The sequence below is a fragment of the Taudactylus pleione genome, unplaced genomic scaffold, assembly GCF_031769625.1.
Source record: "Taudactylus pleione unplaced genomic scaffold, aTauple2 ptg000113l, whole genome shotgun sequence".
NCBI classification, from domain to species: domain Eukaryota; kingdom Metazoa; phylum Chordata; class Amphibia; order Anura; family Myobatrachidae; genus Taudactylus; species Taudactylus pleione.
This window is the reverse complement of record NW_028284515.1, coordinates 10,639,171-10,653,586: the sequence shown is the minus strand read 5'-3', so window position 1 is coordinate 10,653,586 and position 14,416 is coordinate 10,639,171. Positions and strand designations below refer to the sequence as shown.

The 14,416-nt window shown below is 43.0% G+C and overlaps 1 protein-coding gene across 1 annotated transcript in view; it reads left to right on the top strand.

Moving 5' to 3' along the window:
- ESR2 (estrogen receptor 2) overlaps positions 1–14,416 on the top strand; it is a 77,987-nt gene that overhangs the window by 30,246 nt on the left and 33,325 nt on the right. Inside the window, exon 3 of the mRNA XM_088471323.1 lies at positions 2,398–2,514. Within this exon, the coding sequence (XP_088327449.1) occupies positions 2,398–2,514 (117 nt within the window). The remainder of the gene's footprint in view (positions 1–2,397; positions 2,515–14,416) is intronic.

The window sequence follows — 14,416 nt, the reverse complement described above, 5'->3', positions numbered from 1 at the left end:
AATAACCTTATTTTAATAACACACACTTAAAAAATTCCATTGATTTTGTTGAAAAATTCACTCATTAAAAAAAAAAAAAAAACCTGCCTTAGGTCCCCTCCCGGGTTAGGGGCTCTGAGGCTTAAGCTTCATTGGTTTCACAGGAGATCTGCCTCTGGTGAAAGGGGTATAAGTGACCACTAAGAAACAAGGTTTCCTGCCACTAATAAACACTCCTAATTCTGATAGCCACATTGCACGTGATTATATAGATGGTAGAGATTACGGAGCTCATCATCTCCACAACACCTCTCCCCACCTGGGAGTCACTACCCTTTCCTCGGTCTTCTTCAGAGTTTACATTATCGCACTCATTCCTGAATTTGGGGGGGTTCTCCTGACATCCCGACAGAATAGGCCAGTTACCCACTTCTCACTGGAGCGAGCAGCTGCGAGACCAGGTGACACCAGTAGCACAAATCGCGTCATACTGCCCTCCCCCCCACTGTAAATTGCTGCAAGTAGTGGTTTTCAAACAGTAGGGGGCAAGGTCATGACGCAGCTGTGATTTGCAGCTTTATACAGTCAGGGGGGCAGGGAGGGAGGGGGGCAGGATTCTCCTCATTAGAGTGGATTCTCCCCTCCCTGGACTCTCCCAGATGCCATCAAGTGTGGGTGAAGCCAGAACTCTGTACATTTGGCTGTTCAGCAGTGGAAATTTAGAAAAATTTCTCCACAGTTTTGTTCCACGCTTATATATAAATATGACATAGATACTGTAGATGGATGTACAGATGTATATGAGATAGACAAACAGACAGATAGATCAATATGAGATTATTGGAGCTGCCGTGCACTGAACAATCAGAGTACTCCTATTCATTTTCTTACAGTGTTAACGAGTGACCTGCCATTGGCGAAGGGCTCCCTATGGTGGGAATTCAATTCAATGCGATGTTGAATAGCTGTGGGAGGGAGCTCCCGAAGCTATTCAATTCAACGTGGTGTTTGGGTGGGCTAAGGGAGAAATAAAAATAAGGGAGGAGTAATCTGACAAAAGTGCCGGGCGCGCAGCTGTTTTCCTGCTTAGTGCGGCGCAAACAGCTGCGTGCCTGGCACTTTAGTCAGAGAATGCTGGTTCTCGCGCCTTAACACCCATGTTAAGTCGCAAGAACCGGCATTTTCGGATATAACAGCGCACTGAAATGAATAGCTCCGGGAGCTCCCTCCCGGCGCTATTCAATTCGAGTTAAATGAATTCCCCCCAATGAGAGAAGTTCAATGTCTTGTCAAATAGTTTTTTGTTTTGACAATTTCATGGATGCTACATGGACCAAAGAGAACACTTTCCAAAGGATTTAAGTGAGTAATATACTGTAGATGGTACCTGGTACCTGGATATCTTTTGTACTGTGGGCCTAATTTAGACCCGCTCGCGAGCACTATGCGCTCACAAGCAGGTCGATGGTGGCCCAGTGCGCATGCACATAACGGAGCCGGCTCCATCATACACATGCGCGAGACCTGGATAGCGACAGGCAAACCGTCGCTCCGGGTCTCGTACCCAAGGGGGCGTGCTGTCGATGTTGAGTGACAGCACGCCCCCTTTTGTGGGCGGGCCGGGGGCATGGCTGCCCAGACGTCTGGGGCCGACCCCACTGACATCACAAGTGATGTCAGTGAGAGGGTCTCGTCACAAGCCCCACCATCATCCTGGCAGCTCGCATTAGCTGTGGGTGGCAACCCACAGCAATGCGAGCGCCCAGGAGGCCGCTCTAAAAAAACAGAAGGCCAGCCCTGAATCAGAGCGAGCGCTCTGTTAGAGCGTCCGGCTCTGAATCAGGGCCTGTATGTGTACTGTCTTTATTTTAATTAAATTAAATTTGCTCCAGGTGATGCTTGAACTCACAACCTCGGCATTGCTCAACAGATACTGTCTTATAAGTACCGCGCACTGACCGATTGCACCACAGGAGCGCATCATTTTAATATTGCACGTGCGCTACAGGTGCCAGCGGGCCCTGTCCGCTAGTGCATGCTGGCACTTCCGGAACCGCAGATCAAAACCTGCTGCTTAGTAAATGTGGGGTTCTATATGGGGTAAAATTGGTATGGCACTTTCTATTCTCTGCGGTATTTTGACGAGATTTTAGCTTAATAAATCGTCGTGATGCAAAACCGCCGGGAAGACCAAGCTGTTAAAGAAGTCTGTTTGTGCTAATCCATTACAAATGGTGGAATGACATCATCATATGTAAAATGACATCAGAAGATGCTTGCCTTGATTAGTATCTCCTATTCACTGCATTGCTGAATTAATATATTAGATATATAGAAAAGTGTTGTTAGCAGTTAAGCTTTATACAGTATTTTGCAATATTATCAGTGGTAATGTTTATATTCTTTCTTACATTACAGGGCACAATGATTACATTTGCCCAGCTACAAACCAATGCACAATAGACAAAAACAGACGCAAGAGCTGCCAAGCGTGCCGACTGCGCAAGTGTTTTGAAGTGGGGATGATGAAATGTGGTAAGAAAACCCCTCCTGTATGCTGTGTGTCCCTTTCTCTGTCTCTACACAACAGTTTTCCACATACCCAAATAGGATCATTTATGAAAAGTAAAAATGCACATGTACAGGGGCATGCTGCCATTACAGGTAAGATTCAATCAATGAGGAGGTTCCATCAGAAACCTCTCGTGCTAATAAACAGGGGTCTATGTAGAGAGATAAAGTAGACATAAAGTACCAACCAATCAGCTCCTAACTGTCATTTTTTCAAACACAGCCCGTAAAGTGACAGTTAGGAGCTGTTTGGTTGGTACTTTATCTCCATCCACTTTATCTCTTTCCAAGGCTTAGTACATTTGGTTTGCCCAACAGGAAAACCTTGCTCGTTTTTGTTACAACCACACAGAGCAGGGGTGGGGAACCTTTTTTCTGCCGAGGGCCATTTTGATATATATAACATTATTTGCGGGCCTGGTGCAGGCCACGCTCCCTCTGTGTGATGTCACACAGGGGCGGGGCAACAATCACTGGTGATTACAGCAATGCCCGTAGCATCCTGAGGATGCTCCGGGAGCTGTAAGGACAGCGGTGTGACCGTCTGAAGTGTCCTAAGGACACTCCTGGCGGCACTGCTGCATAGATTTTGGCTGCAGGGTGCTATTCTAGGTACCCTGCTAGCCAAATGAGGCTAGCAGAAAAAAGCTCAGAGGGCCAGACCAAATGATTCCGGGGGCCTTTTACGGTCCCCGGGCCTGAGGTTCCCCATCCCTGACATAGAGGTACAAACAAAAACAAGCAAGCTTTTCCTCCCTAACCACCTGCAATGTGATTGATTTAATTAGATGTACAGTGTCAGACTGGTGCATGAAGGGCCCATTGGGGGAATGCAATGGTAGGGGCCCATGCCTATGAGGTATGGTCAGCCACCAGAGAGGGGTGTGGCCAACCACTAGAGGGGCTTGGCTAACCATTAGAGAGTGCATGGTCTGGACTCCTTTATAAGGGCCGTAACCAGCTATGGGCAACCAGTGCCCTTGCACAGAGTGCAGTGGATCTGTGGGCGGCATCGTCGCCACCCAACGGCCGTTAATTCTGGCTAGCAGGGTGACCGGAAACTCACCCTACAGCCGGGATTGCTGCAGCAACATCCGCTGAGCGTCCTGTGGATGCTCCAGACAGGAACCCTGCATTTTATATGCAGCCAATTGGGCGTCCTAAGGATGCCCGGTCAGCGATTTAAATAAACGGTGCTGCCAGTAACTCCCCCTTTGTGAGACGTCATGACCAATGTGCGAGTTCTCTGGCTAACAGTGTATATACTTTTCTATTTAGGGATTAATATGCCAAGAATGGCATGAGTTTTGTTCACTTGCGGGCACTGCCCTAAGAATGAATGGTAGCACGCTGATTGGTCAGAGCTCCCCTGCTCTGACCAATTACAGCACACCTATTTATTTTCATGCCAGTGCCTGATAAAGAGCTGACAGTTGCGTATGGGAGAAGTATTGTGGAATTTCACATGTTTTTTTTTTCTTTTCCCAAATGAATGTCAACTACTTCAGGACCTTAGGAATTGGTAAATATTTACTAAAAGATGGCTGAAAGTAATTTGTGTATTTGTATTTATTTATTAAAGTTTTTTTTTATTATTAAACTGTTGTGCGTGTCTTTATTTTCATTTTTCCTTGGCGAACTACAAGTCCCGGCTGACTTTGGTGTCAAGGCAAGCTGGCAACAGGGCCATGTTGGGAGTTGTAGTGTAGTGTGCTCAACCAATGAGAGTATTTTACTATACACAACCAATTATGACTAGTTATAACCAATAAGATGTGTTTGTAAAGTCATGCTGAACAATGAGAACAGCTATCTCATGCAACCAATGAGAAGTGTTGGTTTAATGAATTATACACCCTTTTTTAGCATTTTCCACATGAGAGCCAGACAATTTGCCTGTAAGGAGCTCATCACTATGGTAAAGGAGATGGATCCGTATATCCCACTCAAAGGGGCTGGTCCCTAATCAAATCAAGTCGATAGGATTTTGAGTGACCAGGCTTCACGTTCACAGGACGCTTGGCAGTGTGCGCTCCATCAGTCAGCTCCAGCGGAAGTGAGGCGATCTGAGGGAGAGGCAGCCGGAGCTCCCCAAACATCCCAGGAGGACAGTAAGGAGATGTAAGTGTGCTACTACACTACTGTATACAGCATGTACATTGTACAGTATATGTAATGTAGAATATTAATATGTTCAAAATATAGTCTACACCACTGGTTCCCAAACTTTCTCAGTGCGAGGCACCCTTATGGTCTCCATCATTTTTTCAAGACACCCCTAAACCAAAATAGTTAATGAGGATTCCCATTTTTTAAGCATTTGGGTCAAAATAACAAAAGAAGTATTTAAAAAGAAAGAGAAAAACTGCAATTCACTTGTGATGTCAGTGGGGCCGGCGCCAGACGGTAGGCGTTCCCATGGGAACGCCTCCGTATGGGCAGCCACCCCCCCAGCCCGCCCACCAAAGGGGGCGTGCTGTCACTGCACATAGACAGCACGCCCCATTTGGCACGAGACCCAGAGCGACGGATTGCCCATCGCTATCTGGGTCTCGCGCATGTGCACGACGGAGACGCATGCGCACTGGGCCACCATCGACCCGCTTGCGAGTGCATAGCGCTCGCGAGCGGTTCTGAATCAGGCCCTATATTCACACAAGCACACCTGGATATCACTGGATCCATACACAATTCCCACCAAACTACAGTAGCTGAATCAACAGTAAATGCACACAGTATGGATCCGGATTTTTCTGTACCGTATATTTACATTTAGTATGGATCCGGCTTTTTCTGTACCGTATATTTACATTTAGTATGGATCCGGATTTTTCTGTACCGTATATTTACATTTAGTATGGATCTGGATTTTTCTGTACCGTATATTTACATTTAGTATGGATCCGGATTTTTCTGTACCGTATATTTACATTTAGTATGGATCCGGCTTTTTCTGTACCGTATATTTACATTTAGTATGGATCCGGATTTTTCTGTACCGTATATTTACATTTAGTATGGATCTGGATTTTTCTGTACCATATATTTACATTTAGTATGGATCCGGCTTTTTCTGTACCGTATATTTACATTTAGTATGGATCTGGATTTTTCTGTACCATATATTTACATTTAGTATGGATCCGGCTTTTTCTGTACCGTATATTTACATTTAGTATGGATCTGGATTTTTCTGTACCATATATTTACATTTAGTATGGATCCGGCTTTTTCTGTACCGTATATTTACATTTAGTATGGATCTGGATTTTTCTGTACCATATATTTACATTTAGTATGGATCCGGCTTTTTCTGTACCGTATATTTACATTTAGTATGGATCCGGATTTTTCTGTACCGTATTTTTACAGTTAGTATGGATCCAGCTTTTTCTGTACCGTATATTTACATTTAGTATGGATCCGGCTTTTTCTCTACCGTATATTTACAGTTAGTATGGATCCGGCTTTTTCTGTACCGTATATTTACATTTAGTATGGATCCGGCTTTTTCTGTACGTGTATTTACAGTTAGTATGGATCCAGCTTTTTCTGTACCATACTGTATATTTACATTTAATATGGATACAGCTTTTTCTATATCGTATATTTACATCTAGTATGGATCCGGCTTTTTTATTGATGGAGTGTGGACTCTTGCTCTATTAAGTGTTCTGTATTGTACTAATAATAACAATGTACCTTATTTTTGTTTTTCACAGCTTGTGCCGAGCGACATCAGCAACGCCAGGCCTGGGAGGCCAGACACCAGGCCCGGCAGGCCGAGCAGTAGGAGGAGGATGAGGAAGGTAATTAGGACTAGTACCATATAATTGTTGTGTCTTCATTGTGATTTTATATTGTACTATATATAACATTGATTTCACTATGCCATTTAAGGTCTAATATATTATACAGTATGCTGTAGGCTGTTATGGATAGGATTACACTAGACGGTACTGGGTCAGCACTGTGTATAGGAGCTTACTATTCAAATTAAACTATGATAATATGCAAAGCAGGCTCTCTTATTATAAAAGAAGTATAGCATGGGGCTTAAAAATGTTAAGCCGCATTTCCTTTTTATATGATATCTTTTTAATAATTTTGCAAACAAAATACTGATACATGTTGGTACAACTTTAACTTGTAACAACAATATAAATAAAAAAATATCAGCAGAAAAGTTGTACTGCTGCAGAATACGTAGCGGAAACCTGCTGCACAGCACACAGGGGTGTCTGGACTGGGTGCAGGTTGTGTGGTGCAGAAAATAAGTACAGATGCCCATTGTATTGCAGTTCATACTTGCCCACTCTCCCGTAGGTTTGCGGGAGACTGACAAATTTGTAAAGCGTAAAGAGGCGAAGCAGGAAGAGTTATAGTGGCACGATGCATGCCACTATAATGCATCTCCCCATGGTGGAGATGGGCCACGCTAAAGGCACCATACATGGTGCTATATGCCCCTCGCAATGCGACTGCCTATCCGATGGCTGACATATCGGGCAGTCCCCACACACGAAGCGATGGGGTGGCCGACCGCCCGATATGCCGGCACCCCTCTCCCCCACACACATAGCACTGCAGGAGATCGTACATCGCTCCCCCAGATCAACTGAACATGCAGAAAGATCTGGAGGAGCGATGTACGATCCCACGGGAGCGAGAACTGGCCGATATCATGCCCACACATGGAACGATATAGCAGTGATGTTGTTCCAATCCGTTGGATCGGCTGCTCTATCGCACTGTGTATGGGGGCCGTGCGTGCTTACATTGTAAGCCATACTTGGATGGAAAATCTGCACCTAGCATAGGGCTGGTGTAAGTTTTGACGGTGCAACCGACGGTGGCTTCTAAAGTGACAAAGCAGTATTACAACATCTACAGACGCTTAAAGTGAGCGTCTCAGTCCTTGCACATTCAGACACACGCTTGTACACCAAGGGAAGGGCTGTTTTTAAATATATTTATGAATAGAGGACTCCATCGCAAAGTGAGTGACAGGTAAGAGTCAGCGTTAGGGGTGGTAATGGGAGGGTGGTCATAAAAATGCAAGAGAGTGTACATTTGAACGCCGTTTCATGGGCGTGCATAAATTAGCACGAAGAGAGCTGTAGTTTTTGCGGCTTTTCAGACTTGCCACGAAGGCAGGATGGCGGCTCTATGTGCGTCGATGTCACCAATATTTACGCAGGTAAACAATGTAAGGAGATGGGAAAACAGCAGTGGGTATCCCTATGCTCGGGTGAACCATAAGCATATTTTCATAGCTTTACTGCAAATAAAATCGCAGCTGCGATAGCTTTAGCATCCATCTCTGACTCAGGCCTCTAGTGTTTCATGAGACTACCTCAGCCAAAGACAAGCGAGATATTGTAGCAACACAAAAACTTCTGATGCTAGATATGCCCACAGCTTGAAGCGTGTCAGAGACTGAAACCACAGAAAGTGATCAGCCACAGAGCAGGAGCTATATGAAGAGCAACAAAGGAAATAACAATGACACATGGACCATTGTGGACAGGCTAAGACACCGTAAAACAAGCAAAAACAAGTGAATCGTCTGCAAGAAACGCACACATATCCCTTACTGCACCCACGGGCTACCCAATTATTTATGGCATCAATTACTTAACATCCAATTTCTCCAGTAATGTGGATTCCTGTCTTCAGCCTCGCATCTCCTTATTGAGGTCACCTATATAAGATGTCACCTATTTTTTACAACTCATTCGAGATTTCCAGTAGAAGGAATCATATGCATTTCTTACTTTGGATGTACAAAGTTTATACACCGATATGCATCACAATCTAGGTTTGAAGGCTATAGCATCAAGACTCAGGTCAGATGGTGACCTCCCAAGAAGACATGAGGCCTTCATCATAAACTCCATTTCTTTTATCCTCAAGCACAATTATTTTTCATTTCTTGACACATTTTATCTACAGGTCATGGAAACGACCATGGGGACCAGATTCACGCCGAGCTATGCTAACCTCTACATGGGCTACTTTGAGGAGACCAATGTGTGGGGTGGTGAGTTCAGCCGACACCTGGCCCTCTATGGCCGTTACATAGATCTTTTTATTTTTTGGGATGGGGATTTGAGCACAGTCACTAGTTTTGTTTCATTTCTCAACTCTAATCCTTTCAACCTTCATTTCACTCACCTTTTTCACCCGTCCAAAACAAATTTCCTGGATATAACCCATGACATCAAAAATGGAAAGATTTGCACTTCCCATTATATGAAGGAGGTAGGCACCAATGTGTACCTGCATTTTGGCAGTGCTCATTACCCCCCTGTAAGAAGAACATCCACAAAGGGCAATTACTTCGATTAAGCAGAAATTGTACTGAATTAAAAACCTTTGCGAATCAGGCAGAAACAATGATGGATCTTTACTGGAATGTGGTTACCCAGATACATTAGTATGTAATGCCTTTGAAGAAACAAGATTGACTGATAAGGATATTCTTTTGGTCAGTAAAAAGATGTTAAGGCACCAAATTGAAGTTAGGGATCAGGATCTAGCATGTATTGCTACAGTACTTACAATAATCAGTGTTCACAGATTAAGAAAATTATTTATAAAAATAATAATATTTTAAAACAAGATAATATTTTTAATGCACATTTCCTATACCTCAAAAATCCAGATTCCTATTAAAAAAAAATCCCTCAAAACTATTCTGGCTCCAGGCCACTTAAAAATCAAAGTACAAAAAGAACAACAAAAGTAATCACCATGGCTACAAGTAAAACCAAAAGATTCATATAGAAGAACCACTAGAACATTCAAATTACGGTTTATGAAATATCTTGAAACGTGTCCAAAGTATAACGTATCTAAACATTTTAACGACTTTCATAATGGAGATCCCAAATCACTGAAAATAGTAGGGTTAGAACAAATACTGAAAACAAAAAGGGGTGGAGACCGTTTCAAAAGTCTTTGCAAATGAGAAATTTATTAATGGTTTTGATGAAGCAGTAGAACTTAATGTAGTCATATTAATATCATCTATTGTGGATATTTCTAAGTAAAGTTAATTGAAGGTACTATTGAAGATCTTTGCCCCCTTTTTTTCTTTTTTTTTTCGTAGTCTTAAACTTTGTGATGATATTGATATATTTATTATAGTTGTATATATTTCAGTTTTGTTTATCATCTACACTTTTCCCTTTTTTTGTGTTGTGTTGTACCCATATATATAACTTTTAAATTTGGTAACCAACTAACCTTATAGTGTTCTCCTGCTTATTACCCCGTCAGTTTAAATTTTCACTTTTGAGGTAATTGAAGTATTTAAGGATAAAAGTATCTTTTTTTACTCATTCTTTCTTTCTTTATGTATTCATTTATTATTTCTATTCTTATTTTTATTATATATAGACAACAAAACTGTTTTGATGTAGTGAATTGGGCTCAACTGAAGTGAGCGTATTGTTAATACGTTCTGATAGGTTGGGAGTGCCTATGTAATGAGCACACCCTTTGGAAAACTTCAGAGAAGGTGTACTGAATCACCTGATATACTATACATGTGATCTGTCACATAAACGGCACTTGCACAGGCATGGCCGGAGATGCACTATATCAGGACGGCGCATAGAACAGCGTGAGGGGCAAGTGCGATCGCATGTTAGAGAGGTGCCAATCCGGAAGTGCTTAAACTAAAGCACCAGAGAGAAGATCGGCATAAGTCCCCGGTCACGTGATTTGTGTTCACATCAAATGACTGGGACAAGGTGAATAACAGCGGTACTTTAAAAGTATTTTCCTGGTTATTAACTAACAAAATTATTCTCAGATGGTAAATTCTACAGGCCCTAGGTAGTTTGCCTTCTCTTAATATACTCAGAATAATATTTTGATGTATTATTTATGGATCGAATGGCTTATTATACACAGGTATATGTTAGCAGCCTAATTGTTAAGGATATTTAAACCCCATCAGTAACTGATACCAACCACCTTTGATAATGCTGTAGGACCTACAGCGAAACGCGTTAGTTTTACTTCTACCTCTCTAACTATTTCTGCACTGGGACTTCCATTGCACTTTATACTACCCGGACTAAGCCTTGAAACTCTCTTACCAGATGTAACACCAGATTCATAGGGGTAAATTTACTAAAGTGAGAGTTTTTAGAAGATAATTTTAAAAGTGATGTTGCCCATAGCAACTAATCAGATTCTACTTAACATTTAACTAGCACCGTCTAGTAGATAATAGCTAGAATCTGATTGGTTGCTAATGGCAACATCACTTTTAAAACTCTCTTCTAAAAACTCTCACTTTAGTAAATTTACTCCATAGACTTTGGTTGGACGTTGGCTTCATCGCACCTCTAAAAATCTACCTCAACCAAGGGATCCGATTCTGCTGAGTGAATTATCTCCACAAAAAGAACCCCATCAACTATGGCTTCATGGTGGTAACTAAAAGAGCCAAAACGATGTACCATGGTATATAACAGTACTATAACACTTTGTCAGTCTCTGGTATTATTTAAAAGGTTGTGATAGGATCAGGTTGTTTTTTCTGCATTTTTGTACTTATTTGGACAATTGCAACAATTCAGTTATTCCAAGTTGCTATGAACAGTGATTATTAATTGATGTTTTTTTAAAAAACATTCTTGCTGCTTATGAAAGAGATTTTTTCCTGACCACGACTTTGTATCTATCGGTCAGCTGAATTCTGTATTTAATTTTTAACAATGTTTTAATTGTGATGTATTAAATAACATTATCCAGCAGCAGCTCCTGCCCTCTTACCTGAGGGGGGCTGCCACTGCTGCTGGCCTTGGTCCCGGTGCCTGCTCAATGAATCCGGCAGGCGCCGGGCTGTGCCCATGCACTTGAGCCCGCATATTGGTAACAATGCATGAATATTGAATATAATTGAACAATAACTAGCACAGATATATTGCAATGATGTGCAAGTAAAATAGGTAATAAATAGCAATTTTATTGTAACTTGACAAGCCAGATTAATAATTTGAAAGTATATATAATAAAGTTGAAAGCATTTTATTTATTAGGAGGGATTGAGTGCACCCGTATTTAAATTGATTCCCCCTTTTCTCTCTGTACATATAAGCTTACCATTTTTGAATCAGTGGGTAGCACCATTTGTGTTTAGCACCTATAGTTTAATAAAATATTGGTATCTATAGGGATAGCTATAGGAACATCCCTCATATATCGATTTACCTTTGGTAACCTGGTGCGGGTTTCATAACATTCTTTAGTAACTAATGACATCATCTCCAAGCGCTGGCGAGCTGGCTCTCCACCCGTTCACACTGCTGGGTTACACGTATCGTTCCCGTGTTCAACCATGCTCGGTACCTGGGTTGGATAGCCGGATCACTTGACAGGGGAATTAAACGCTGGCCCCTTTGCCACTGAGGTTGTTTGGCCAGTGGAAAAGCAGTACAAGTAACAAGATCAAACCTAAAAACCTTGGGCCAGCACCAGAGTGCCAATGGAACTTTAATGTATGTAAGCATTGGCACATGACCAGACATCACCTACGTCATAGCCTCAACTAGACTTTTTGGTGCCCTGTGCCAGAAAGAGCATTGGTATCCCCCCCCCCCCCCCCCCAGTTTTCATATAGGGCCATAAGATAGTGCACCTGAAAAAGGGCCATGGCCTCATGGGGAAGGGCCAGGGAAGAGATTGGGGAGGCCATGAGTTGCTGGGTATAAAATAAGAGGAAGGTACAAGTGAGAATGATAATAAACAGCGGTGCACTGTGCCATGGCACAGATCGGCCCTGACCTACACTGTCAGCTGTGTAAGCCAATTTGCAAACAACACAGGAAGAGAACGCTGGACAGTATTAAATGTATCTTCAGATACCTGACAGAATATTTGCAACTCTAAAGTTTCAGTTTTGACAAACTTTGGCTTTAAATTCCTTTAAACCAAAGTTTGTAAAAACTGAAACAGAGTTGCAAAAATTCTGTGATGCCAATTTGGGAGCAGATAAAGACGACCTATTTGCTGTGGCAGGCGCAGATGTCAGCTGGCCATGTAAGAAACAGCCAGCCATTGCTACAGAGGCGGAGTATATGGCTCTTACAGAAACAGCCAAATGGCTGAAAAAAACTATGGGCTTGATACAGAGGTGCATGCAGTCACATACCACGATGGTGATAATATGCAAATGCTAGTTTCAGCCTTCCCTGTGTGTACTAACGTGGACCGGAATGTGCAAGCCCTAAGACGCCCACTTTCAGTGCTCATGAACACTGCAACACCAATGGTGTTTCTGGACAATCTACCATCGGCACACCATCATGTACACAATTGACACTTGCACCAGTCAGGTGCAGTGTCTCTGTGTCTGAACATGGCCTCTGTGCCTGCGGTACTGCATCTGAGAACATAGCCACTTTCATTGGCACGCCCGCAACACTCCCATAAAATGCCCACACAACAATTATTTTTTTTCGTTCACTTCAGGCCACCTCCCATTCACCACCCAGGAATGCCCATGGTTTTCCATCAACAGTTCTATTACCAGCGGTCGCATACGGGCGTAGAGGTTTCAGAATATTTTGGATATGCAAAGTAGAAAATAATCACTAATCTACATGAACGTCGGCATTGCGTGCACTTTGAATGGATGCAGTAGCGGCTGCAACTTTTAACTTGAATGCATGCGCAGAATTAATAGCACAAGCACCCAATATTTTAATTCCATCTATCACTGAATCATGCCCTACGTGTGAGTTAGGTACTCTTACTATAGATGAGCCCATCAACATTGCATGTGACAACATACACTAGGTGTAATGGACTTATCTTCCAGTACTAAGCATCATGGTAGGTCTAAACACATTGCCATAAGACACCATCTCATTAGAGAGCTGGTAGATACTACCTCCGTCAGAGTGTTTCTTGTGATGAGTGAAGTAAATGTTGCTGACATATTAACTAAAGGTCTGACGTCACATGTACTGAACGTCTTCTTACAAAAGTGTGGACTAGAATACATTTTAATCGTTGATGTGTTTTGTTATGTCACATTTTGCATAACACCCTTGTGTTTTTTGGTTGTGTGATGTCCAAGGATGTAATGTTTTAATTTTATGTAACCAGAGACAGCCTTAAACAAGGGGGGTGTTAGAGTAGCGCTCTGCACTGCCTCCTTACTGCATAGCCACTGGGCACCAGAACCCAGAGGCTCTGGAGGCGCGACCTCTGACCTGCCTAATGCGCACCTCTGGCCTGACTTGTGCGCTACTGTGCATGCACAAAATACCAGTTGTCTCTTCCTCCTAATCCATCCCGGACATGCCCCTAAGTATCTCTGACATGGGGAGACACATAGAAACCCCAAAAACTCACTATGTCACCACCGCTACAGACAGTGTCGGACTGGGTCATGAAGGGCCCACAGGGGAATGCAATGGCAGGGGCCCACTGAAGGGGCGTGGCCAGTCTTGGGTAGGTGTGGCCATCAATTAGAGGGGTGTGGTCATCCCAGACTATTACAATATCAATAATCTGTGACCCTTTTAATAAGTGGCTGCAGTTCCCACCCCCCCATATAATTTGGCACCCCAGTGAGAAAGAGAGTTTACTGGCAGTGGCTCCCTATTAGAACCGCTATCTGCTAATCACGGACAGACAGGCAGCCCCAGGGGGCGGGGGGTGCTTTCTCCCACTGGGACTGTCAATCCAGACTGCAATTAGCAGAGAGTGCTTATAATGGGAAGCCACTCCTCTGCTTTTCGGCGAGCCCTACCCAGCTTCTAGTGGCTGCAGCTGATGTAGTCCCTAGAGGCCAGCATTTGTACATGGAATGGGTATGAAATACCGGCAGTCGGGAAAC